Source organism: Amblyomma mixtum, chromosome 1 (assembly GCF_055824585.1).
Source record: "Amblyomma mixtum isolate Tamu chromosome 1, ASM5582458v1, whole genome shotgun sequence".
NCBI classification, from domain to species: domain Eukaryota; kingdom Metazoa; phylum Arthropoda; class Arachnida; order Ixodida; family Ixodidae; genus Amblyomma; species Amblyomma mixtum.
In genome coordinates this window covers 269188240-269212719 of record NC_143012.1, presented here as the reverse complement: position 1 = coordinate 269212719, position 24480 = coordinate 269188240, and the positions used below count along the sequence as shown (strand labels likewise).

The 24480-nt window shown below is 43.9% G+C and overlaps 1 protein-coding gene across 2 annotated transcripts in view; it reads right to left on the bottom strand.

Annotated features, from left to right (window-relative positions):
• LOC149371660 (cell adhesion molecule Dscam1-like) overlaps window positions 1–24480 on the bottom strand; it is a 324006-nt gene that overhangs the window by 135719 nt on the left and 163807 nt on the right. For both annotated transcript variants that reach the window (XM_089565897.1, XM_089565898.1), the window contains exon 4: window positions 7381–7542. In XM_089565897.1, the coding sequence (XP_089422023.1) occupies window positions 7381–7542 (162 nt within the window). The remainder of the gene's footprint in view (window positions 1–7380; window positions 7543–24480) is intronic.

Sequence of the window (24480 nt, the reverse complement as noted above, 5' to 3'; positions counted from 1 at the left end):
ACGCTCGTGTCTCGACCTGTACTAAGACTGGCGCCGTCGCAACGCCGCTCTGGAACCACCTCAAAGGTGCTTCCTTGGGCCTCTAGGCAATGTGTTAGGGCGCTTCTGTCGGCTTGGAAAACAACTGCTTGGAAGCGGGTACGCCTCGTTCCGTCCCCGAGTTGTCATGTCAGGCTGAAGCCGCGTCAGTCACACGAAGGAACAACGTCGGGCCGAAGCTCGGGCGAACGACACGGAGCATAAACCAGCGCAGGGCTCGGAAAAGGTAAGAGGCGGTAGTGAAGCAAGGGCCATCGTGTCCGTCCAAGCATTCGCTCCCGAAGCAGTGGGCCGATACCAACCGTAAGACGCACACCATTGCAAAGGTGTGGGAGCGTGAGCTCCAAGTCGCCCGTGATAGACGTTAAGATATTTAAGAACGGGCTCGCAAAGTAGAACGCACCCGTTAAAGACAATGTCAGGACCCTTACATTCGTGTGCCTGCGGTAATAAAGCATCCATCAAATCGCACCAGATGGGCTTGCCCAAAACAAAATTTCCAAAGGGTAAGCGATAAAAAATTATTGGCTAATGCACAAGCGAAAAAGTCCTGGCGCTAATCATCCGCATTTCCGCTGATGTGCAATCGCCATATAATTTTTTCCCACGTCTATAGCATCAGAATGGTGTACTTTAAGAGTAACGCGGCTACCATTTGCGATTCTTCCACATGACAATGTGTTATTAGAGATAGGAGAGAGGCGTGATGAAGGCAGCCATTCTTAGCGGTCCTCGGTCACTTGTGACACAGCGCTTTGCCTAGACGGACGTAGAGTAGCGTGTCCGCTTTGAAAGATGCCGACTAATTATTAACAGCGGCGAACGTTCAGTGCATTCATATCTGTTCAATGGCTATACCACAAAATGTTCTGCCTTGCATTTGCAGAAAGTTATTTTAAGTTCACTCGTTATTTTTTTGCACTGAAGTGGCCTCAGTTTTGAAGAAGAACAATTACAAATCGAATAAAAAGAGAAAAAAGAACTCAGGGACCAGCTAGAACGCTTCGAGTTAACGGGTAAGAAAAAGAGCCCTTCTCGTCAATTCCTCTAGTTGAAGCTACTTCGACGCTGCTGCCTGTTCTTTTTTGTTTGTTTTTTGTTTGTGAGGAAAGGAGGGATCTTTTTTGAAAGCCCGCGTATAGTCATCTCGGTCGGCGTGTCCAAGGCAGTTTTACAAATCCGACACCATCTATCAGTATTCCGGAGGAGTGCTCACTCTCCAGACCCGGGATGGCCGGCCGAGTGGCAGTGGAGACGCGCCGCTTGCTGTCTCGGTATCTGCCGTCTTTGTCGTTCCCCAAATGCGTCGTTTTTTTGCACCAGAGCGCTCGCGTGAATTTCTCGAATACTTCAAAACCCGGAAGTGACTTTGAAAATAGGCAACCGAGCCTCTAGTAAAATTCAAAGAAAGAGAGAAGACGAGAACGTGTGCGATCCAGATGCATCCGAGGAAGCTGCGAGATATAGATTTTAGGAGGAAGAACGGCAGAAATCGCTTCGCAAGTAAGACCGGTTCTAACAGGGCCTCTAGAATGCCCAAACCACCCGCGTTAAGATTCTGTGCTTCATGCGGACCGCTTTGATCATTCCTTCCCTTCTGGCTTTTAGTCCAGTCGATGTTATGGAGTGCCTTTTCTTTGAACCACCGTTCGCTCAAGATGGATGGGGACTTCAGGTTAGTGGAGTTGCGCACTAGATTTAGCATCATTTAGTGCCGGATGTAGACACTGTTGTTCTCGAAAACTCTGTGAGTACGCCAGTAGTAGAAAAATTATTCTACTACACGCACCGACACTGACGTCAATACTCAGCTACATTTATGGCCAACAGTAACGCTGATTAGTATCCTACGCAGTGAATTTTACACGAATAAAATAAATACTTTGAAAAGCATAGAGATTAGTATTGATCTTTTCATTTGTTCATATAAAAAAGTACCACCTACAAGGCTTAGGATACCTATGAGTTCCTCTATAACATGTACTTTCTTTTTGTCGCACATGAATTCCAGAAAATGATACTTTCCTGTCTTCTTTATTGATGAAATAGGCGCCAGTGCCATTGACAAATGATTGATTGTTGTCCTGGCTCATGGCATGAATTTATCAGCAAGAATAACTGAGCACCCCTGCAGTTCTGATGCTCAGTCTCTGATGCCAGATTGTGACGCCAAATGCAAAAACTACTGCTTATTCACATATTTGAATGCAACGCGACCTCCATATGTGCTCGACAATAATCCACAGTTTTTCAGTAGAATTTCCCCTCGATTATCAAAATTTCGGGCCAAAATAGTTAAGGAGGTCAATAAACGGTTTATACAGAAAGAAAAATGGCGCAATTTTATGTAATAAAGTATGCGTGATACAAACACACCTGCGGTAGACTCCTTTCCCGAAAGCTTCGTCAGGATCGCACTGTAGTAAAGGAACCTGTCATAATAGTGCCCATATTTCTGTTCACTCACGGACACTGTGAAAACACACAAGCCACCACTCATTGACAGCAGAAGTTCTGGTGCATTTTATTCTCAGCGTGCTTGACAGCACAAACTCACTTTGTTGTACTGGTGCAGTTTGTTATGCCTACTTAGTCTACACTCCTAATGAGCTCATAGCTGCTCCTACTTGAGCTGAGTGTACGAGTATGCTTTTTATTTTGGCATACGCTGACTCATTGCAAAAACTGTCGAGACGTTGGCGAAAGCGCAGGGTGATCACAAATAGGCGCCTGGCTTGAGAATCATTGTAAACCCTTCATCAGAGCCGCAGAAACCAGTAGGCACTGCGCCAAATGCAGAAGGCGGCTTTCATATACAAATCTAACGAGCCGTACCAGGGTATTGGGTAAACTGCCGCCTGTAAGGGGGGACGACGCAATCAGATAAGCGAAAAAAAAACGGACAGTTACTTCGACTCGTTCATCGCGTAGTCGTCAAATGACCTCATAATCTTGATAGCCGTGGCCTTGTCGAGAGCAATCCCATTTCCTGCTCGCCTCCATATATCTTCAGAAAAACAAGAACATCTTTCGTTTCGCTTCCGTGCCGAATTATTAAACAGCGTTCAATGCAGAGGACTGCAATTCATAGCTTATGCTACTGACTGTTGGGGCCATAAAAGCAGCGTGCCGTCTTTAACACTGAATTCACCTAGTCTGCCTTCTCGGCTTTCTGCGACGTGTCGTAGAAAAAGTGAGGTTAGGCAAGAGCCAAGATTATTACTTCTGTCTTTGAACTAATGCCCCCAACCTGCGTTTTGACCCCTGAGCTGATGGTTCTCATCAAAGAATTTCAGCAAACGGTCATCTGCAACTATAATGGTGTAGACGTACAAAACGTTGCTGCGCAATACACGGACAGACCTTGTAAATGAGCTGAAAACGCATTATATTCTATGCGGTCCTTGAATAGCTATACACTTATTCTGAAAATGAGGGAGCAGACGTGAATGCTTTTTTTTTTTTAGGGGGGGGGGGGGGGGGGGGGTTGGAAGGCGTAAAACACAGCTGCCTGATTATTTTTTTGTGCATCAGTAATGTTTTGTTTAAGCAGACAAAAAGTGTCTGTAACAAAATAATTAAAAACTGCAAAACAAAACATGTTTCCATGCATCGGAGTAATCACGCATGCCATTAGATTTTCGAGGGGCTGTAAACTGGGCCCATTCGAGGTAAATTAGTGGCTTCGAAGCAATGTTTTTCAATAGACGTGCATCTGTGTAATACAGTTTTTACGTGCCCTTTATGCCTATAATCAGTGGATATAATCTTCGGGCACATGCTTTCACGGCTAATTTTTTTTACACTTCATTTCTTACTTGTAGTGAAAACGGTTCCCAAGAAGCGCCCTTGAATGCAGCAAACAACCACGCTCTTTATTTGTACTTAGTCGGTATATCTCAGCCAAAAAGTCGTCTTTGGCAGACTTTCTGCATGAGCCTGTTAATCACTGCAAACTAGTAGCACTGGTAGAAAGCCCCTTGGGATTTATTGATTGAGTGCATGCGTCACCGACACTATCTCTCGGGCTGAAGAAAAAGCAGCCAAACTTCTTTCCTTGGAAACTGCACGAGCATTAAAATAAATAAATAAAGAGTGCTGTGCACTTTCCTCGTGGTGATATGACGGAAGAAATGGGCTTGGGCAGGGCATGTAATGCGAAGGCAAGATAACCGCTGGTCCTTAAGGGTAACGGAGTGGATTCCAAGAGAAAGCAAACGTAGCAGGGGACGGCAGAAAGTTAGGTGGGCGGATGAGATTGAAAAGTTTGCGGGGATACAGTGGCGGCAACTGACAAAGGACAGGGTCAATTGGAGAGACATGGGAGAGGCCTTTGTCCTGCAGTGGGTGTAGTCAGGCTGATGATGATGATATGACGGAGGAGGAGGCCATGATAAAAACAGTACTGCCAGCAAGGTGATACGGCTGCGGTAGGAAACGTGTTTACTCGAGCTATCTCAATTTGTCGGTAGACTCCCTGTATGCATTACAATGTTTTGTCGCTCACGACTCTAATCAATGGAGTATAATTTCATCAATCACCCCAAAACCACCTTTTACGAATATTTTTTCTAAAAACATTCTTTCGCCGGAGTACAGTCGTAGGAGGAAATGAAAGTTAACAATAAACAGGAAATTGTGTTCAAATCTGAAACGCGCGCAAAACTAGCCAAGCGAAAGAAAATTTTCCAACTTCTTCGAATCCTATAGCTCTACGGCGTTCACTTCAGCAAAATACTTCTAACCTGGGTTTTTCCATGCGGTGGGCCCAGTTTCATCACGTCGCAAAAAAAAAACTGTGTTTTCAGCATGAAATCATCCTATCTCCCATTCTCGGAAAATACAGGCGAATACCTTCCAGGAACTGCGGCGCACCAGAGGCGGAACCAGAGGCCAAGCCTTTAGGCAACATAAAAAAAAAAACCTTATTAATCCACAGAACTGAGCTGTATTCGTGCTATAACTGAGCTGTATTCGGTGCAGCTTTGCTCCTCGACGCTTTTTACCACTAGGTCATTTCTACAACCTGCCAGTCTACGTGCTGTAAATAACCGTCGCCGTCATATTCCATCCCATCGTTCTGCGCATCCAAATGCTATGCACCAGTAGCGCGGCCGTAGTTATAATGCCCCTTTATCCTCTTTGCCCCTCCCCCAAGAAAAATTAGACCCAAACCATTCATTAAAATAAAATCATAAAAGTGATCACTGAGAGTCATTCCAACTTCGCCCTCAGAATTGCGGTGTCAGATGTCGTATCTCATTGTACCGTAATTTTTTTTTTTGCTTAGGCTTCGTTGGGACCTGTATGAACAATATCAAAGCTGTTTGAAGCGAAGCACAATACCTCTGTGAAACGGATTTCGAATCGTACCCGTATGACACGAACTAGAACACGAGCTGGGCCAAAAAGACTTTTTGATAGCCTGTTTCAAACACTCCTGTTTTAAGAATAACCTCTACGTTGGGGTATTTAATGTATCATTGCATTACGCGCGATAAGTAGCAATTATTGTCTATCTCATAAAAATGGCGTATTTCACTCTCTATACTGCACAGGCAAGCAAAAGCGAATGTAGTCGTTGGGAATTTTTCAAGAAAAACTGGTTAAAGAAGCAGTCTGAATCTGATTCTAGTAGGCAGTGACTTGTCCAATCATGTGGCTGAAGGCGCAAAAGCCTGTTTTGCTGTTTGCCTAAGAATCGTGAGGACACGGAACAATACACTATACTTATGAGGCGATGCGACTAAATTTGGCGGTGTTTCTCATATCTATTTGCCTCATCGTCTGTCTCTCTACTCCTTTCTACTCCGAGTCATCTGCCTCTGTGCTTAACTCTGACTGCCCAACTTTGTCTCTACATTTTCCAGGTACTGGAAAGATAAGCGCGCGCCGAAATAATGAAATGATGTCCTTGTACCTGGAAAAAGTTATTCAACCTTTCTTCAGCGGAACCTAGCCTAAATCAGCGAGTCGCGAGCCATCAGAAAAATAACATATAATAGCCTCGCACAACTTTTTCCGCTGGTATTCGTTCTCTTGCCGAATAAAGTCCGACTCTGTGCACTGAGTCATCAGTTCTAACATGAGCATGAGCACGCAAGACCTAACCGGAATAGGCGGAGCATGCATGGCCAAAACCTTCGAAAAAAAAAAAACGGTCGCGAAAGAACTTTGGTCACTAACCCTCGTTTTCACCACGTAGCCTTCCTGATGATCAGGGGTCTCAACAAAATCAATGCCCCTCATTTGATACATATACGCCCAGGGTCGGCTAGAACTAAAGCGTGGCGCTCTTACTTAGGGTGCAATGTGTCGCTATTACGAGGGCTGTGCCGTTATACTACGATGACGCGTTGAATTATTGTCTCGACTGTTCCAAAGCGGCTTTTGTTTTCACTTCAGCTGAATTGCACAAACACAATGCAACTGCGTCACATCCGATTTAAGACTGGCTTTCCGTATGTGAACTGTGGAATTCCACTTGAAAAACACTGCGCTCAGGATGCCGGCAGGCGTCAGTTCGAGATCGCGGACGTGCTTTTGCAGATTCGTGTTGGCGCGGAATGCAATATACTGTGCGTGAGGCGGGTATAGGAAGCGAAGGACTGTGGGACAGAAGGTGCTGCTGGGACGACTGCACGTTACAAGCGTAAAACTTCCACTATGGGACAGCCGTAAGGGTCGATATACTGGTTGCGATAACGTAGCGATGGCGGAGTACACTGAAATTCAATTGTGGAACACGATGTTGAATTTTGACAGCGTGTAAAGGAATGAGACACTTTTGACTAGTCCATGTACAGTGGTGAGCAGCCTTGTCTAGAGCGCTCGGGCGGTGCACTTCCTTGCAAACAAATCCAGATTTTGTGGCAGCCTCTAGGGTCCAGCTGCAACGCTTGCACGGAAGTAGCGCCAAATAGCCTCGTAAACAAAGCAGGCACGAAAACTTTGCCCTGTAATGAGGGGCTGCTCTCTAATTTTGGTTTTTGTTACTAAGTGCGCACTGCTCAAGCGCTCTAGACAAGGCTGCTGACCACTGTAAATGCGGTTTTTGGTGGCTTGGAGCATAAGGTGGCAGCATGCACTATCATTGAAGACTGTTCACACGGGGGCAGCGGAGGCACTGAGCAAGAAGGTCTGCCGGCTCTTACTCGGGTTTCCTATTGACGTTGAGCCGTTCAACGAGTAGCGATGCATTTCATCATGGTCTCCTATCTGTTTAAGAGCACTAGAGAACGAACCATGATCTATTTGTAGATGTTTCACGGTGGCTAAATGTGATTTAGCCTCTAAGGTCGGTTGAGATCTGTCCTTTTTAGCGCGTGCGATTCCTCCCACCTTTCTCTAAGCTGCTCGTGATGACCGTGCCGTCGTCTCGTATCCAGGCGAAGAATTCCAGGAAGTCCCTGACGAAGCTCGGCACGCTGCAGCGAAACACAGCGGTGTTCCCGGCGATGACGAATTCGTCGTACACCTGGGGCTTGTACGGATGTTGTACGACTGCAACAGAGAAAACAAGACAAACGCCCAGTCATTTGCGTGCTAGTTTCAAGCCTATAATAAGTAAATTCGAGAACTGCACGTTGTCACAGCGGAATCATTTCGTTCCGCATTATGGCCGTCCTTCACCTTGTGTGAAGAATGATGTTGCACATTTATGTTACTTTTTCTCAGTCTGCGTTATGCCACCTCCAGTCTCTACAGGTTTTTTAAAATGTTCGTGATTTTACGCGAAACAAAGCTTCTGAACAAAACAACTTTTTGTCGCTTCTAACGGACACGTAGTTGATAACGTTTTCTCGCTTGATTCCTAAAGCTGCAATACATTAATGCTAAGGCGGTAATGCCCGGCGTATCACCCATTACACGGAGTGTAAAAATTGGAACAAATTTAACTTATGCTCGCGAAGCTAGGTGAATGGCTAACATGCTTGCAGATACGGCTGGTTGCAACATGCATATTAAAGAAACGCCAAGGTATCAACTGGCAGATATGCAAGGGGACTGCTGTAAGTTAAACTCGTTAAATGGGAAAAGAGAGGAACTTTACTGAGCTCGTAATGCCGCACCGGTAGGCGATGAAGTTTTCAATATTGCTCTTGATTTGCTGTCTGTGCCTACTCAATTACGTGAAAGTTTACCGTCCATAGACGTTAAGAACCGATCAAAATCAGCTAAATTAAACTGTAACCATTCTTTTCTTAATAAACCTTTCTGTATTTTCTAATATCTGCAATTACGGGACCATTTTTGACGAAATCCGGGAACCACAGCTTTTATCCGACTTTTTCAAAGCCTGGGCATTAGAGGGTTAAAGTTATTGCCCACGCTGCAGCATCGCTAACACGAAGCAAATGTTCCATTTTTTTAAAGCGAAGTCCTAACGGCCTTTTTAAAGACGACTCCGGCCGCGGCGACAGGGATTAAAAAGCATGCGGGTCTCGCTATCAATCTTTCATCAAAGTAGAAAATCGAAATCAGCAAACGAAAATAATGGTGGCAGCTACACGCCGCCTACACGACTTCCCAGCGCCGCCAAGAAGAAAACGAAAAGAATGACACATATTGCTAAGTGAAGTCATTTGGCTGCCGGCGCGCAGCGTCAGTCTGAGGCGAGCGTGTTGTTTTCCTTCACGCGCCATTCAGCACGATCAATGGCGCTCGGCTGTCGATATCCATAGGGCCCGGCACTGGCGGGTACAAAAGGCTCGGCGGACATGGCAATATAATGCGGCGCAGATGCCGGTGCCCGTTTAGGGCGCCTAGACCGAACGACGCAGCAACAACGAGTTAAGTTGTACACATAAAAGCGGTGGCGACAGGGCCAGCTGTGATCGACAGGCCCGGGGCTACGCCGCCGCTAAAAGGTGCTTTTTCGACGGAAATATGACTTGCCTAACTTTCATCGTTCTTTTACTGACATGTCTGTGTTGTCCTTTCAAACATTTCTTTTGTTCCTACCTTTTTTTTTAATTTTTCTTCGACAGCTGCTTTTTTGATGCTACGACGATTTCGAGTCTGGAGAAACAAGAATCTCGATTCCGTCCTTAACGCAAAGGGCAAGAGCCTTCGCGTCGTTAAAGGATGCCGTTCCCTCAGCGGCAGTTCCCGCACGAGAAAGAGACCTAGTTGAGATTTAATAATATAAGGCATTGCATTTTCTGAACGCACAAGTATCATTTGATCTACCAGAAAGTTTTTGTGTTTATGTAAACATAGAATGAAATTTTCGAGGAGCCCAACAGAGTAAGTCGATATGTAAGGTATCTCGTGAGAAGTACACCGTGAGATAGTGATGATATGAAAGTAAACAATATCAACACCCGTATACAGCAACATTTACAGTTGATAGTGTTCCAACCAATCGAATTTCTATTACCCAAATCAGAAAACGCCATTTTCTGATCGAAGGAATGTAAGAATAATCCCGCTAAACAAATTTCGTACAGTATTAGTAATACTTCAAAATAATAGGTGGTATCGTAGCAGGAAGATGAGCGTATTAACGCTGTGAAACTTCGTTCTCTTTCATTGCCTAGAATGAATCGGGCTAGTGGGATAACCATTCAGTGTGTGACTAAGGCATTTTATTCTTTAAAACACCTGGAACATGAGGCCACGAAATCTGCGGCCGCTAGGCGAACACTGCTGACGTTAAAAACACAGCTTCACAATGTGATATAACCTGTCTGACTCAACTGTATCAATTGCCGACAGGCCACTGTAAAGGTACAGTAAAGTTACACCACCACCACCACCTCGTAAACCAAGATTGGAATCTATTACTCAAAGCCAACATAGTTTGCCTAACAAGAAGGGAGTCTTATGCGTGGCTCGGTGAGTGAGTGCAAAATTTTGTGTTTTGCCTTAAAAAGAAAAGAAATGCGGAGTGAAGCCCTGCATTTAAAACTGCTAACTCGCATCCAGGCTTCCATTTAACGCTTCCCTGTATTTCTGCGAGATAAGAAGGCCACCTAACACGGCAGCGGCAGCGCCTAGTCTGCAAGCATCTACGCCTCCCGATAAGCCTAACCTTCTTGGCCTTAGAGAATACGGTAGTTTTCCACCTTGCTCAGCGAAACTCGCCTCCCCAGGGATTTTAAAGAACGGAGTGTGAAACGCCTCCAGACAAGCTCCACGGATCTTGCTTTGTCAGTCAGTTTCTTCGTTTTTTATTCACGCCATTTATCTGGATTCGTTCCATAAAGCTCACCCGTCTCCCCTTCGCCTTCACAGCAGCTGTGGCCTTGATGAATACAAATTGCGAATCTGGCGACTTTGCGCGCCAGCTACGTCTCGAAAAACTTGTCTCAGCTCCGCAAACGATGGAAATAGCCCCGAGAGCTTAGCAAATTTTGGTGGTAGAGCACGAAAAAAAAAAAAAAACGTCAATAGCGAGGCGTAAGGGCGCGCTCTCAGGATCATGCTAGACGGTTTTTCTTCTTTGTAGAAGACGTAAACTTGTTTTACTCCCCTTTGCGTGTTCGCGCGCTTTAGTTCCCACTTTTGTTTAAGAAATAAATCGCGCGTGCAGCAATACACCATCGGCGGTCTTCAGCCCTCTAGTAATACAGTCGAATTTTATGCATAAAAATTTAAGAATGATGATAAGCATGTTCACTTATAAGAAAAGGTATGCCGGAATATGGGCAATAGAAGTTGTTTCTGGCAAAAACGAATAAAATGTTAGATGAACGATATAGAATATAAGCCGCGTAATGGAGACTAAAATTCTTGGACATCAATTTCAATTGTGAGGGAAATGTGTAATATTTTATACTGTTAAGCAAATATTTATGGTATTGATCCATTCTTCCAATGCGTAGCAAAATATTTCTTTCAAATTTTGTGCATAGCTCATCGACATGTCGAGACTGCCGTACATAATCGTTTGGGAATGCTTTTGGCGATAGCATAAACATTATTAGTAAAAAAATTGAAGCCTCCTGCAGGAAGATCAGCAGCTATATTTATTGTTATAGTGGAATCTTACGATACATGAAAGAGCTGCGTTCATAAAAAAAAAACTTACCTTTAAAAAATGCGCATGTGTTAAATTTCCGGCGATGGGTCATGTGATACTCATTACTTCAATCATCAAATAATACGTCCCAACAACAAAAAAAAACACTTACTAGTGTAACAATTTAATCTGTGAATAAAGAGACAAAGATGATCCGAACAAGGAGGCGGTGTAGTGATAAGATGCTAAGTACCTTTTAATTGTTGGCGTAAAGACATATTTATTGTAGAATGTAAACATGACATAAATATAAAATGTACGACATCACAGTAAAAAAAAACAATCACCCTGAATTTTAGATACTTAGCTGCGCGCGTCTCTACGCGCTGTCAGCTGGAACACGAGTTCCTTCTGAACCACCAACGCAACCGCCAACGCACCAACACTGCATTTCAATACCAAATGGCTGGAAAGGAAACAATTCTTCTTAAGGGAGATCTTACAGAATACTGCCCAGTCGATAATTCCGTGCTTCAAAGCGTGCCACGCTGTTCATTTCGTTATTAGATGTACAAGTAAACAAACACGTACAGAGAGCAAGAAAATCTTCTGGGATGCGGCTGTACGGAGAAAATTACTATTTTTGAATGGCCATGCCAATCAATTGCTTGAAACGGTCGCGTGAAGGAGGGGACGCATCTGTTTGTCTGCAGGTAATGACATGAGGCGACATGCCGCGAGACAGCGCTACAATCAACTTGAAATCGATAACTCCCATTCCATAAAAAGTTACTGGAGGCAGATTGGTAGACCAGATCTAGACATCAGTAACAAGTCTGTTTAGGCACATTTCATTACGAGTACATTCGGCTAAGTAGACCTCTGTATTCATGGAATACACTGTGAAGTAGTACGCCAAAAATGTGGCTTCTGCGAAAGTGCAGCTGAGCAGGTGTCCTCACAGCTGACGCGTTCAGCTAATTGCAAGGTGAGGGCGCACAACTAAGATAGACACGAGGCACGAAAGCAGAGGACAAAGGTAAAGTGTCTGATGTTCGAGTATCTTCGTGCTCTTGCGCTTTGCACTTGTCATTATTCGTCACACACTGGCTCAGGCCGTTATCCTAGTGAATTGCAATGGTTGTAACTAGAAGGGTAAGAAGTCTCGTATTTGAGTGAAAAAGTTCACTTCATAACAGAAGCCTTGAAAAGAGTAAAGAAGGTGTCGAAGTAAAATAGAACCAGAAAATAAACGCAGGCGCAGCTATGAATTTAGATTTTTTTCATCGTGAATGTTGCGAAAGACACAGTAATGATGTAAAGTTACACAGAAGCAGGAAGTTGTGAGGAAAGAAGGAACCTAGTGTAAAAAGCACGTCGGACCCTCTGGAAAAATTTTAATTTGTGTGCGTAGCTTGAGCAAAAAATTAAATGCGAGCAAGACACCTGAAACAAAAACAAGAAAATGAGAAGATCTTAGCAGGGGGAAGCTAAATCTTAGAGCAGGTTCACTCATATCAAAGGTATGAGCACTGTCATTTAAGAGTGCTAATCCTATCCGCTTGTATTTCCTCCCTAGGATCTATTATATTTCTATTTTTGAGTTGGTATTGTAGAGTTCTTATTCGCTTTTAATTTTTTTTTCTGATAGGACAGTTTAAGGGAAAGACAGGAAATCCGCAAGCATGAGTCATTCAGAGCGTGAAGCATTTCGCTTTTGATAAAAACTTAAGCAACACCAGTGCCCGGAGACATTCCTTAAAAGTTAATGTATCATCCAGATAATTCTTGTTTCACCATTCCGTTTCGGTACCATTTTAGTACGCTAAGAATGATACCATACTAATGCTATGGTTCACCCATTCACTCAACTTAAAGATAACTCACTCCTAAAGATAACTCCTTAAAGATAACTCAACTTAAAGATCCTCACCCACTCACTCACTCACTCACTCACTCACTCACTCACTCACTCACTCACTCACTCACTCACTCACTCACTCACTCACTCACTCACTCACTCACTCACTCACTCACTCACTCACTCACTCACTCACTCACTCACTCACTCACTCACTCACTCACTCACTCACTCACTCACTCACTCACTCACTCACTCACTCACTCACTCACTCACTCACTCACTCACTCACTCACTCACTCACTCACTCACTCACTCACTCACTCACTCACTCACTCACTCACTCACTCACTCACTCACTCACTCACTCACTCAACTTACAGATGAGCCTACTACGGCGCCGTTCGAGAGGAACAAATTAATAGCTACACGGACAACAAGGAGAAAACTTTCCTTCTTTGCGCAGCATGGGCACGTGTGTACCAGGCAGTAAACCAGGATGTAGTCGAGAGTGGCGCGCGAAACGTGTCCCGAGGCCGCGCTGTCAGCCGCAGTTGAGAGCTCCGAGTGCCGACGCTGCATGAACACAAAACAATCTCCTTCTACGTCAGAGCCTCAAGTTCGCGAGGGAATGTTTGCCCAAGGCGCCGAAGGCAATGCATTCTCGCAGGCTGCGTTGCTGTTATTAATGTGCCTCCGCCTTTGGGAGGAAGCGGCGGCGCTTTGCCCGGGAACAAGTTACTCTCCACGGCACTTCATTACTCTCCTTCGGGCAACCGCTTTTGCCACTAGAACTTTGCCCTCCTGCGTTGCTGAAAGCCGTTTGCACTTTTGCTTCCTGTCGTGCCTCCTAGATGCGCAATACGTCTGTTCAGAGCCTTCAACTCTTCCTCTTTGTTTCGGTCCTCCTCGTCGGAATGTGTGAACTGGTGATCGTGATGAGTAGAAATGTTGTTTTTCAAGGAAGCATGTGTTGACGAAAATCGTGCTTACTTGCTGTCATGCAATAACAAGCGCTTTAACTTCACGTCAGCGAAAAGATAAGCAGCGTGAAAACGCCACACACACACACCTACGTAAGCGAGACTTTGATTTTAGTGAGAAAGCACTTCTTCAGGATGTCGAAGCGGATCACTGAGTTTGTGTGAAGCTTGACCTAGATGGTGACATCTGGCCAAACTATAAATAGATAAATAAATATTGCCACGACTGGAATTCGAACCCGAGGCTGCGCGAACAAATCAGCGTTGCCGGCATTGCACAAGAGCACTATGCTATCGCCGCAGCCGATACCGCCTCGTGTTGTACTGCAACACACTCTAGAGCTGTGCCTTTCACATAGTCGTCTTCATCAACTAATACTTCTATCGAACTACTATGCACACTCTCCCGTTGTGAATTGCCCATCGTCCACTTTGCCAACTAATACTACTATCAAACTAATATCGTCGTCAGACGTTCCGATGAACCAACAAAGCGAAACCATTAGCCAACCAGGCTTAACACATGCTTTCGCAAATGTACTCGGTTTAATTGCGTTAGAACCCAGCATTTCTTCAAATTTTCTCTCATATTTGCATATTTGGAATGTTGCATATTGCGGCTGCATATTTTCTATTGTTGACCACTACTGGGCCCATATTGAGGGATACAGTTCTACTCACTTTGCAGAATCTTAAAACCTGCTTTGCAACATGCTAGAAGGAACAAAAGTACAAAAAAAACATTGCTGGTGCGTCTCTCCGAGTGATCATGTTAGGGCGCTGAGCTCTAGTCCTACCTATTGATTACCTATTACCTATTTTTAGTATTACCAAATCTGGTTAGTTTTGCCATAATCTCTGCACTACAATGCGTACTTGGTTTATATTCCGCAGGGTTAATTTCTCGTAACAATTTTTTTTTGCAATGCTATCCACACCTGGTATGTAGCCTACAGGGCCTACATGTAGTAATACGCTTATTGCGTTAGTTTCACGAAGGATACTGTGTGATGTGTGGTGAACTCTCCGTTTTGAAGGGATCGCGACTGGTCTTCTGCACTCATGTGCTTCAATATCTTCCTCTCTGAGGGGCGTAATTCCCAGCACATGCATTAAGGAAGTCAACCGCCTATGCTCAAACGGGTCGGTTATTTTGATTACTTCTAAAACAAGTCGGGAGGACCGTATTTTTTAAAATAAAGATGACAATAAGTTCCAGTAGGCATGCATAAACCGACGAGCTGTGCAAAGGCCGAGGAACCTAAGTGAAAGTTTTACCGCGCCAAAAAAAAAAAAAATGAAAATTTGCATGCGAGAATAATATTGGATGAGAAGTGTTTTTACTGGAACTTCTGAGAACAAAAATGCAATATAATCAGCGCCTGTATACCGTCTGCAAAAGAAGAAAAATATGACCTTTAAACATGTGCAGCTAGGGGACTGTATTCTATAAATCAATGGATTTCTCCCGGCAATTCTGTGATTAGGAATAAACCGTATTTTTTGTGTCTTTTTAAAGGGTTTTCAAGCAGGTGCTTACAAATTGTTTTGCGGTCGCAGTCGTGGTACTAGACTGTCCGTACCCAGCGCGCACGATCCCGCGCTTTGTTACGAATGGCCCTGGAGCTACAGAATGCGTTATGCGCGTGAATACATTCCTTTGTGTAAAAAAGTAAATGTAGCCTTATTATCATACTGTTTTAATTACAAATCCCTCTGTGAAAGCGTCTGCTCCTCTGTCAGTTATAATATTATCGAGGGCGTGTACGTAAAAAAGGCAGTGGAGCCATTACATACTAAGATCATAAAACTTAATTTTGATGTGGCGGCTATTTTCAAGGAAACATTCAAGGAAAGGATAACGCATTTGATAGCGTAAGATAACACAAGCGAGAAGAGTAATCTGATGTTTTTTCCTTGTCTAGTTTTTTTTTCGTGCGGGAAACAAAAACGAAAAATGTAACGCGTAACCAAAAATAATATTAGAATCGCTATATTCCCATATTAAGACCATTTTTCCTTCGTCGAAATGTGCTTTGAGAACACCTTTTCCCCAAATTACCTGGCGGACTAACTGAAAATCTAAATCTTTTCTTTGATTATGTAACACCGTTGTGCCCTCTGTGATTTTCAAAAAAAAAAAAAAAAAAAAACATCCATCCGTCTAGGTTACGACGCAAAAAGAGGACGAAAATGAATTACGGTTATTCATTCCTGAGACAATTTTTCGCTTTGGCAAAACTAGCAACAATGGCTTTTACGGCCGCTGGAAATTTTTGTCTGCTCTCTATAGGCGCGTCGTCATTCGTTCTTTCCAGCAAATTACTGCGCTAGTCATCTTCACTTTGTGCCCGCGCAAAAGTAACTTCCATGAAAAGGGGAATGGCTTTCACGTCTTTTTACATCGTTTACTCTCCAATCTTCAAGAGCATAACTTTTTTCAGGTGTGCAATTGAAAATACTAGCAGTAAGCGCTTTCCTTGGGCTAATAAAACCCATTCGGAGGCTTGCTGACTCGATCTCAGAGCACTTACGATTGTTTCATACGAGCTTCTCGTCTGAAGTATCCCAGTAGTTACTTTATTATTATGTTTCGCTTAGATCCATGAGCTGCATTGCCGCTGTCACCCACCAGAACTTTTTTCTTCAACGCAAAAAAGAATGTTTTTCTTCTCGTCAGAGCACAAACAAAATATTGTCACGGTATCATTGTGTACGTGCATAGCTTTTGGCCCATGAAAGCATTAAAACGTCCTCCTAGCTATTCTCTTAGGCCTAAGTGCGTATATATCTTTTTTTATATACTATTATGAACCTTGATGATTACAGAAAAAAAAACTGGTTGTCAAAGGCAGAAACAAATACTTTTATTCTTTACAAAAGCACTTTTGATTGATAATATTTGCGCAACTTAGAGGCTGTACTTTGCTTCTTTCAGCAATACCTGCAGAGAGCAAATAATAGTTTTCGTTCTACTCAACTAAACAATTAACTTAAGGACAACGTGTGCTTTTATTAAAGGCTTCAGATGTTACTGCCCAGCCAGCTTCTAGACATAAGTGAGAACCTAACTAAGACATTAGTGGTGAAGGTACGCATGCCTTATGCGACGCTAGAAGAAATGCATAGATAAGCCTAGTTTATGTAGATTTGCATTTTTTTAGAGTAAAACTTACTGATGTCTACCATATGTTCTGCCAGTTCTCGTTCCAGTGGTCATCTTCTCTCTCGCTAACTAATATAACTCGCTGTTAAACGCATTCACGCTGCCTTTTCTGCGCGTCTATGCGTCTATTTGACTTCTCTCGCTAAAACAAAAAAGAAAGAGAAAATTTTTCTTGCTTGACCATGTTTCACATTTCACTGTCATACCTGCATAAGCCACCCTTGGGTAAAGCCTCTTTGCTACAGCATGAAATTGGTGTGTGTTAAACTGCTCAGCATAGATTACAAAATGGCATTCTGGCGTAAGTACCTGCCTAATCTGTGTTAATTCTTTACTTTTTTTGCTGCTAAATAATTATATGCGTTCTGGAACACAGAGCCTAATTAACAAAACAATATTTTAATAAGATATTTTTTTCAAGGAAAATAAATGAATAAAACGTTCGATGTTCTTTCTTGTCCTGATTTTGAGGTTTTCTGTTGCAAGCAGTCATGGTTAGTTAAGATGACAGTGGAGCTGAAGTTTGGTTTCCAAAGACTTGGTTACACACATATCTGATAAATAAAACATTCTCTGCCTGTTTTCTTGTATCGTGTTTAGAAGCCGCGACTGTTGATTCACCATCCTCAGAGAGCAGAGGCTTCATTTTTTTTTATAAAATATTAGGCATGGCCAAATATATATGTGTGAAAACTTCAACAAAAAGTGTCGAAAATTAATTACACTGCACATAAATAAAGAAAACATTGCACCTGTTTGTTTTTGTGTTTATGCGTATGCACACATTTAGCAGAATGAAATACCCTTTCCAATTTTACATACATGTAATGCATTTTCTTCATACAAGCCATACTAAAGCTAACTACTTTCTTTTCAGGCTCTGAATTCTTGGCCACGTCGCTGTACTATATTTTACTGCGTTGGTTCAGAGCTCGCATTCCAAGTAACATGAACGAACAGTTGCAAACTGTGTTTTCCAGAGGACCCCTTCCCTTTCATTTTATGGCGCCTGATCGGAAAACCTAGGTACGCGTACAGAGGGCAAAACACATGCCTAGAACAACCAAATTGTGTGTTCCGGAGCTCCCAAAGCCGCTGCGACCAAGAAGGCAAAAAATGACAATGAAATTCTATGAGTTTAATGCCGAAGCTTGGGGCTGTCTATGCCGCGCTGATCGCGAGGAAGCAGGCACTGAAGATGTACTCGCGTTTCCATTAGGCATGCATCCATTCCTCGCACTCTCACAAGTTTTTCAATAGCTACAGATAATGAAGAGAAAAAAGAAAGAAAGAAAGAAGGAAAGAACAAAAGAAAGAAAGGAAGAAGGGAGGAAAGAAGGAAAGAAAAAAAGGAAAGGAAGAGAAAAAGAAGGAAGGAAAGAAAGAAAGAAAGAACGGAATAAAGAAAGAAAGAAAGAAAAAGAAGGAAGGAAGGAAAGAAAGAAGGAAGGAAAGAAAGAAAGAACGGAATAAAGAAAGAAAGAAAGAACGGAAGAAAGAAAGGAAGAAATAAAGAAAGAAGGAAAGAAGGAAAGAAAGAAAGAAAGAAAGGAAGAAAGAAAGGAAGAAAGGAAGAAAGGAAGAAAGAAAGAAAGAAAGAAGGAAAGGAAGAAAGAAAGAAAGAAAGAAAGAAAGAAAGAAAGAAAGAAAGGAAGGAAGGAAGGAAGGAAGGAAGGAAGGAAGGAAGGAAGGAAGGAAGGAAGGAAGGAAGGATGAAAGAGGGAAAGGAAGAAAGAAAAGGTGTTTTCTGAATATTCAAGTCCTTGTTTCGTGTTTTTAGCTGCATATTTTCTCCAATTTTTGCGTCTCTGTGCATGTAAACATTAGCGTATATACATAGGGAATTTGCTGCACTGACGAGAGTAACAAGCAGATCTTAGCAGAGTTCCTCGCTTACTTACCTAGGTTCCTATAGTTGTTCTATGAGAATTACACCTTATGTTCTTCGCCCATGGTAAAAAAAGATGTGTTCATCTCTCGCAGGATGCAATTTTCGCTCGCAGTGTTGGCTGTCACGCAAGAAGGTACTTGCGCGGAGATGGAGCGCCTTTGGGCGGCTCACTCAGGTCGTTCGAGCAGCCCGAAAGTTAAAAAAACATACCGTACGTTCTGCGCTCCGGAGTGTTTGAAACATATGACTTGACAGAGGACGTTCGATAATATTGAAAACACTAATACAACTTTTTGGACGTGTAGGCTTTGTAAAACTCTATACAGTTGAACTAGGGCTTTCGGGTCAATAGTTTTTATTGGTGTTTAAATACAGCGCTACCAGAGAAGAGACACGCAAGGCGAGAGAACATTTACTGCGGTGAACTTTCAACGGTTGTAATCGAAAAATGTGCAAGTTTTTTATAGGCAAACCATCAGCAAGCGCTCACAAGCTGCACTGGTGACCTATAAAAATCACCCAATGAACGCATGTGTGTTTATTACTAATTCTCTTCCCTATCAAGCAATTTGTTTCCTTAGTAGACAAAGCTACCGAAGTCTGCCTAACGAAGTCGTTTGCTTTCCCTGATATATGATAAGCTTCTGCGGCTTCTCTTGTGTAACGATCAGTATCTCACTGTAAAAAAAAAAAAACACTTTTTCTGATAAACGCCGCTGAACGTTGAGCGCACTGTTGGTCAAATTCTTAGGGGAATCTCCTAAGGTGGAGTAGATTTGTAATAAGGGAGTAATTACTCATTGACATCCACCCGAGCGCAGCCATACGGCTACAAAGATACAGTTTTCTCAGAAACTTCGCAGTAAGAAAAATTCGTCCTGGTCCGGGGTTCGAAACCGGGACCACCGCTTCACCGGAGCAGTCGCTCTACCAATTGCGCTAACCGGGACGGCAAGCTTATGGTAGGGCGAGAGCGAATTGATCAATAACTCGAAGTGGGAACTGTGTTAGGAAATGTTTAGGAGAATCTCCCATGGTGGAGTAGATTTGTCATTGTGTCATTTCCTCTTCCGCGCCTCGTGTGTGCTAGCTATTTTTAAACAACCATGAATAGCCACCAACTCTCCCAGTCTGCCGTTCTCCTACTTTAGTGATATCTAACAGCGCAAAGAACATGGTGCGTGCCAGGCCTGGTAAAAGTTAAATATATTTGAAATGCTATCTTTATATTTGGGTGTGTTTTGCTTAGCTAAAGGTCTTACGGTTCATGCTAACCAGTATGAATGAGCATGTAATGATATGTTTGATTGGACAACTGTTACCTAACTATTTTTCATTCATAGAAGCCACTTCATATTTGTGCAAGTATTCAAGGATAAGACCACTCTCATAAAATAAAGGATTGGCCCAAATTCGGCGCTAACTTTTACTTAGAAAAACAACAATGGCTGCTCAAATATGCTTTATTGTACTGCAAAAAAAAAATCGCGCAATCAGTCCGACTGCCTGTAATTGGATGGATGCGGAGGAAACTTGATAGCTTGTATTTTTTCTTTCGCCATATATCCAAGTTGTGATTCTGTTCCATTTGTGAGTTCATTGCCTTTCGCTCCCCAAACCGTTCCAATTATGGTCCTCTTCCCATTCCGACTGCGCAGCTAGCAAAATGCGTCTCATTGTTAGATCGCGGAGAGTCCTCATAGCTGTCTCGTCGCAATGGCGCAGCGATTAAACGATGGGTCACTGCACTGGCAGGTAGCTGCTTTCAGCCCAGCCACGTTTATGGCTTGTGAGGCCTGGGCTGCTCTTTCCGAGCAAAGCGAGAAGGAAGAGCTCTCGCAGGCTTCATGTTCGCACTGATATTCGGGAGGCTGTGTATATATCGCACGTATTCCGGCTGCTATTTGACTCATTTTATTGGTAATAATTTTCATATTTGCTGATTTGCTCTTCGTCCGGCGTCTCTCTCCCCCTCCTACAGGTGACGAGGAGGAAAGAAAGAGTGGAAATAGGAGAGGGGACGTTTGACTGGTGGAAGGTAGAGATAACTAAATCCCCCAAAACAGCATTTAGCAAGTGGAGGCTTCATACAGACGCCGATGCCACCGCAGCGCCCCCTACGCCGGCTCCGCCGATGCTGTCGGACAACCGGACAGTTTTCCCCTTCATGGCCCTCCTAATCCTATCACGTGCAAATATTTCAGCACAGGTGCTTAGCTGAGTTCGGGTGGTACAATAGCAGCACAGAAGCAAACGTTATATATAATGTCGAAAAATTTGTGCTGTCTTCGGCAGTACCCTATGCCCAAATGTGATCACTAGAGGAAGTTGCAAGCCACGAGCATAATTAAAAAAAAAAAGAAAGTAGTTCACTTCTACGCAGATGATGGAGCCACTGGCTGTTTCGACCCTTTTAGATGGAGCGGTAGTGATTATTTCTCGTTGAAAAAAGCATTCTTTCCGGTTAAATCGAAGGAAGTGTTCGAGCAGTGCTTCCTCAACTCTTTACTCCCAAGTGTCGACCCGTCATGATAATCTGAAGTAAAAGAAGTATGGTTCGACATCTAACGATCACATTGGAGGCAGCATTCTTCAACAAACACGGCAATATTTTTTAAGGCAAAAAAGATGAAGCTTGGCTGCTTATATTATGGCCTGGTAGTCTGGGGAAGTGAAAACTCGTGCCTGAACAGCACTAGTTTGTACGTCGAGATACATGGCGCCGCTTAAAGTGGGCTCTTTCGCATATAATCAGCTATTTAGGTCGAATAAACTTTGCAGCACTTCATCCATTAAACTGTATTTTAAACGTAAAGTGACTCTTTCGCATGGGAATAATTTTTGCGGTCAGGCACCCTTCACAGGGAATCACGCATAAAACAATTACTTAGACGTAAAGTTGGCTCTTTTGTACTGCGAGGTTTAGTGCAAGCCGGCACGCTTTACAGGATTCTTTTTAATGTAGTACATCTGAACGTTTTTGAGTGCCCTGTCTCGCGCAGTAACCATCATTCCGTTGGGGCGTTATCACAGGGATTTGTATGTGTGGCAAATACAACTCACTTTTTCGGTGTATATTTCAGAAACAATGTTTTTTCTGTTATTGGGAGCCTTTGCGGCCAAAAGTCACGTCGTCGTCGTCGTTGCCGACGTGTGATCAAAAAATTCCCAGGAAGCAACCTCGGCGGGTCGCCTAGGTGGCAAGTGAGCCATTTAGGTCATGTGACCTTGCGACGTTATCACAACCTGGCGAACGAATTGTGAACAAACTGGCCACCGTTGCAGGTGGCAGTTGTATAATGACTGGTCGCGAGACGATGGTGCGGAAGAGCAAGCTGGGTATCACAAGCACCACCTGCCATTGCAGGGCAGTGGCGCATCGGTTGGTTGGTTGGTTTATGGGGTTTAACGTCCCAAAGCGACTCAGGCTATGAGAGACGCCGTAGTGGAGGGCTCCGGAAATTTCGACCACCTGGGGTTCTTTAACGTGCACTGACATCGCACAGTACACGGGCCTCTAGAATTTCTCCTCCAAAGAAATTCTAGCCGCCGCGGCCGGGATCGAACCCGCGTCTTTCGGGTCAGCAGCCGAGCACCATAACCACTGAGCCACCGCGGCGGCGCAGTGGCGCATCGCTTAGCCGCTGTACCACTGAGCCAGGAGTGGTATGAGTACACCCAGCGATGTATGACTGTAAAGTCGTGAATGACTAATGCCACATATATGCCTATTAACCCATCAATTCAATCAAGTTATACCCTTAAAGCGAAGTTTGAGTGCCGCCGCGGTGGCTCAGTGGTTATGGTGCTCGGCTGCTGGCCCAAAAGACGCGGGTTCGAACCCGGCCGCGGCGGTAGAATTTCTTTGGAGGAGAAATTCTAGATGCCCGTGTACTGTGCGATGTCAGTGCACGTTAAAGAACCCCAGGTGGTCGAAATTTCCGGAGCCCTCCACTGCGGCGTCTCTCATAGCCTTAGTAGTTTTGGGACATTAAACATCATAAACCAACCAAACAAGTTTGAGTGGCCTCTTCTGTTTTTTTTTTCTTCAGTGTTCGTTGAAAATTCGGGACGTAAAGCCACAAAATGTTGCATGTGAAAAATTTTTAAAATATTTTATTCATTTACGCTATGCACATTGTTTTATTTAGAACAAACCCTATTGAGGCCTCGAGAGATATTCGCAAGAAATACAAACTCAATCAAACAATATAATGGTTATAAATTCATTATAAAAACCTAACATTATGAATACAAAATAGTTTCCAGCCTTTTCCTGGCGTTGAGAACGCGCATCATACTGATGGGTTGGAATGGTGCCCAAGCTATGACTACAGTTCCTAAATTTAACTGCTCCTACTCTCCAGATATATACCACAGTTGGAAATCTCAAAAGTGCACTGCAAACAATACGAGCGACTAATTCTCTTAGCTCTCCATAGCTATCACATCGTCCAAAGCATTAGTAGCAAAAACGTTATCAGCACCGGCGATGCTTGGACACTAATAGGAGCCAAAGGGGTCGATCCGGAGGTTAATGGTCAGCGCCAGCCTCCAACACGGCGCATCAAAAAATTTATCGTAACAAGTATTTGCTTGGACCCAGGGCTTAAAGGGATTTTTCCCTACCTCACCGCTGATACAAACGACGGCTCTTCTTTCCAGGATTGTCCCGGTCACAGCAAATACGCAGACACTCTGCTCGGAGCAACACTTTTTACGCTATTACGGTGCCTTCTTTCCCTCGCGTACGGTGGGGAGTAGCAGCGCGCTCGTAACTTTTATCTCTGACCATTAGTCTTGGCGAAAAACACCGAGTTTCGGCGGTTTCTTCACCGAGGGTAAAGACGGCAAACACGAAAAAAAAAGAAGAAAAACAAAAGAGAGAGGTTGGTGAAAGAACACCGGATACCCGGCAGAACAAGCGCCACGGAGCATCCCCGGATCCGCAGGTTTTCGGAGAAAAGAAAAAATAGAAACGTCCATATAACAAAGCCAGCAAAAAAGAAAAGAAAAGAGTGAACATAAACAAGAGGAAGTATTGATAAACCAAAGCACCGGATCGCAAAGGGCCTGAAAAAGCAACAAAGAGAAACTTTCCAAGTACGTGTATGCTGACCGGAATGGATAGGAGGGCTGCAGACACCGGGCTGCGTTTGGGAGGGATCAAGCAACGAAAAAAGAGCGAAAAAAAGAAAGAACGAGCCACAGCGAGAAAGGAAGAGAAGACTGAGCTCGAGAAAAAAAAACGTTCCGGAAAAAGGAAAGCAAGATAGTAGAAAGAAAGAAGTGTAGCGGTGTCGCCCTTAAGCCCCAAGGCATCATCAGTCGGATTTCGACAAACCGCGGGGGGACTTATCTGGCGGGACAAGAAAACGACCCGAGGACCAATTACCCGGATATCCGACCGGAACAGGAAGCACGTCCAACGCGGTGCCGGAACAAAGAGGGCCCGGGTCGGCACACGCGAAATAATAGACACACCCTATGGTTAGGCCGACCGGAACAAGAAAACCGGCTCAAGGAAACGACGCTAGACGCGATCCCCACCGCTGACCCTTGCAGGGAGTCGGG